This window comes from Penaeus monodon, chromosome 5, assembly GCF_015228065.2.
Source record: "Penaeus monodon isolate SGIC_2016 chromosome 5, NSTDA_Pmon_1, whole genome shotgun sequence".
NCBI lineage: Eukaryota > Metazoa > Arthropoda > Malacostraca > Decapoda > Penaeidae > Penaeus > Penaeus monodon.
In genome coordinates, this window is record NC_051390.1 from 50081273 (window position 1) to 50083772 (window position 2500).

The window sequence follows — 2500 nt, forward strand, 5'->3', positions numbered from 1 at the left end:
GTGTGTATGTATTCCCCCATAAGACCAGCAGACAGAGAGTACATGATAAATAGAAAAAAGTATGATTATATTCCAAAATTAAAATTCAAGAACTATGGAAATATGACAAGAAAATACAAATACATCCATCGTTTTCTGGAATTGAGATGAATCCCTTGCTTTCCGACGCGTCATGAGAAGTGTGCGCGTATTATTGCAAAATTTAATTGACTCTGCGATATGATGGCTGCAACAACAGATCGTCGCTATAAATCATTAATCTGGAGAGAGAAATCGAGCGGTAACTGTACATACTGTGAAGGCTTGTGACGTGGACGCCATAAGAAGACATTACATTATTGTAACTCCAGAATGCGTTGTGAAAACGTTTCAGAGGAGAGATGGGAAGATGCTTGTGCGTAACCAACTTTGCTTGCGTTACTAAGCTCTCTTTTTTAAGAAGAACTTTTTTTTTTACACTACAAGACTTGATAAAAACTGTTGAACTTCATCTTATTCTGGAATTAGTGCTTAATTTTAAGTGAATTCATCAACATAAATAAAATAATACACGTTTTTAACATCAGAGACACGCAATTGCTTTAACAGAAAAGTGATATATTTTTGTATTATCGCGCAATACGTTAGACTCTTTTGATATTACGTATACATTTCCGTAATTCACTTAAATTTTAAGCTTTATTTACATTTTCTTTGTGTCCAAAAGGAAGAGTATCGTGGTTCTCGCACTAGAGCACCCATTTACTATAATTTACAATTGGCCTCTGCAGATTTACATCTTTCGACGTAAAATCTACCCGAAACTGCAGTGCTGATAGGTAGCTATGGATGAAGCATATATATACATATATATATATATATATATATATATATATATATATATATATATATATATATATATATATATATATATATATATATATTCACTATACACATGTGTGTGTGGGCCTTACCTTTAGGGAAGCCATTTTGTTTTTGCGTTGGAGGTTGGAAATGACACCGAGAGAAGTGTAAGGGAAGTGATGCTAAGGACTCGGCACCGGCGGCTTATATACTGGCCACGACTCGGCCCTTTCACGGTAGTTGGCCCTCGCGTTGCTGATGAAGGGAGGGAGGAGGGGAGGGGGTTGTTAAACGTCCTTTGGATGTGCTCGAACCAATATATCATAAGTTGCGGTGAAGAGAATGAGGGGGAGAGGAAGAGGGAGGGTGAGGAAGACGGAGGAGGTTGGGACGGAGGAAGAATGGGAGATAAAAAGGGAGGAAGGTCAGGAGGGAGGGGGACAAGGAGGGAGAGGAAAAGGGAGAGAAAGAGATTGTGAAAGAGGGAGGGATATTGAGAGAGGGGGAGGAAAAGGGAGAGAAAGAGATTGAGAAAGAGGAAGGGATATTGAGAGAGGGAGAGGAAAAGGGAGAGAAAGAGATTGAGAAAGAGGGAGGGATATTGAGAGAGGGAGAGGGAGAGAGAGAGAGAGAGAGAGAGAGAGAGAGAGAGAGAGAGAGAGAGAGAGAGAGAGAGAGAGAGAGAGAGAGGAGAGAGAGAGAGGAGTGGGAGTGGTAGGAAAGGTGGACAAAAGGAGGGGGGATGGGATTGCGTGGGGGGATGAAGTGAGAGTGAGGTGATATGAGTGAAGTGAGAAGTGCGTGAGTGATGTGGTGTTTATGGTGGTGTTTTGTAGTATGTGTGGTAGTGTGGTGTTTATGTGGTGGGTGTTCTTGTTATGGTCATTTCGTTTTTCTTTGTTCCTGTTCTCCTTTCTTTGTGTCTTTATTCTTGTTTTTTGCGGTGGATAGAGTGCTGAGCAATGTTGATATTTGCATTGTGTTGTGTTTCGTGTGAGTATTGATGTATGTGTTGTATATATTTGTGTTTTTATTTGTAATATCATTCATTGTATTATCTATACATACATTAGTCTTTTTATTATATGTTTTATTCTCTGTCCTTCTTCGATGTGATATTAACTATGACTATAGAGAGAATTGGGATAATGAGGTTAGGGGTCGATGATAGTTTTCTCTGCTGAATCAGATAATACTAATATATAATATATATATATATATAGATATATATATAATATGATATATATCATACGATAACAGGAATATAATATATGATAGTATGATTAATATATATAAAAGATATATATAATAAATATGAGAAGAATTAGGATGGGAAGGAATGGTAAGAGGGATGAGAGAGGAATCTGGACAAAAACGAAAGAGGGAAAATTATAGAGAAGAAAAAGAAGAATGAGAGAGGGAAGAGAAAAATAAAGGAAAAAAGAAAGAGGAGAGGAAGATAATAAAGAGAGTAAAGAAATATGAGAAAAGAGACTGGAACAGAGATGAATGAGAGGAAGAGAAAGAGAGAAAAACGGAAAGAGAGAATGAAGAGAAACAAAGAAGAATAAGGAGAGAGAGAGAGGAAGAAGAGAAAGAAGAAAAAGAAGAGAGAGAGGAAGAGGGATGTATAAGTGAGAGAGAATAAGAAAAGAAC

At 37.5% G+C, this 2500-nt stretch overlaps 1 protein-coding gene across 1 annotated transcript in view; it reads right to left on the reverse strand.

Annotated features, from left to right (window-relative positions):
• The window catches only part of LOC119572866 (cuticle protein 19-like), a 3131-nt gene extending 2092 nt beyond the window's left edge, over positions 1 to 1039 (reverse strand). The window contains exon 1 of the mRNA XM_037919802.1: positions 954 to 1039. Coding sequence (XP_037775730.1) covers positions 954 to 968 — 15 coding nt within the window. The 5' untranslated portion in view covers positions 969 to 1039. The remainder of the gene's footprint in view (positions 1 to 953) is intronic.
• Between the last annotated feature and the right edge of the window lie 1461 nt (positions 1040 to 2500).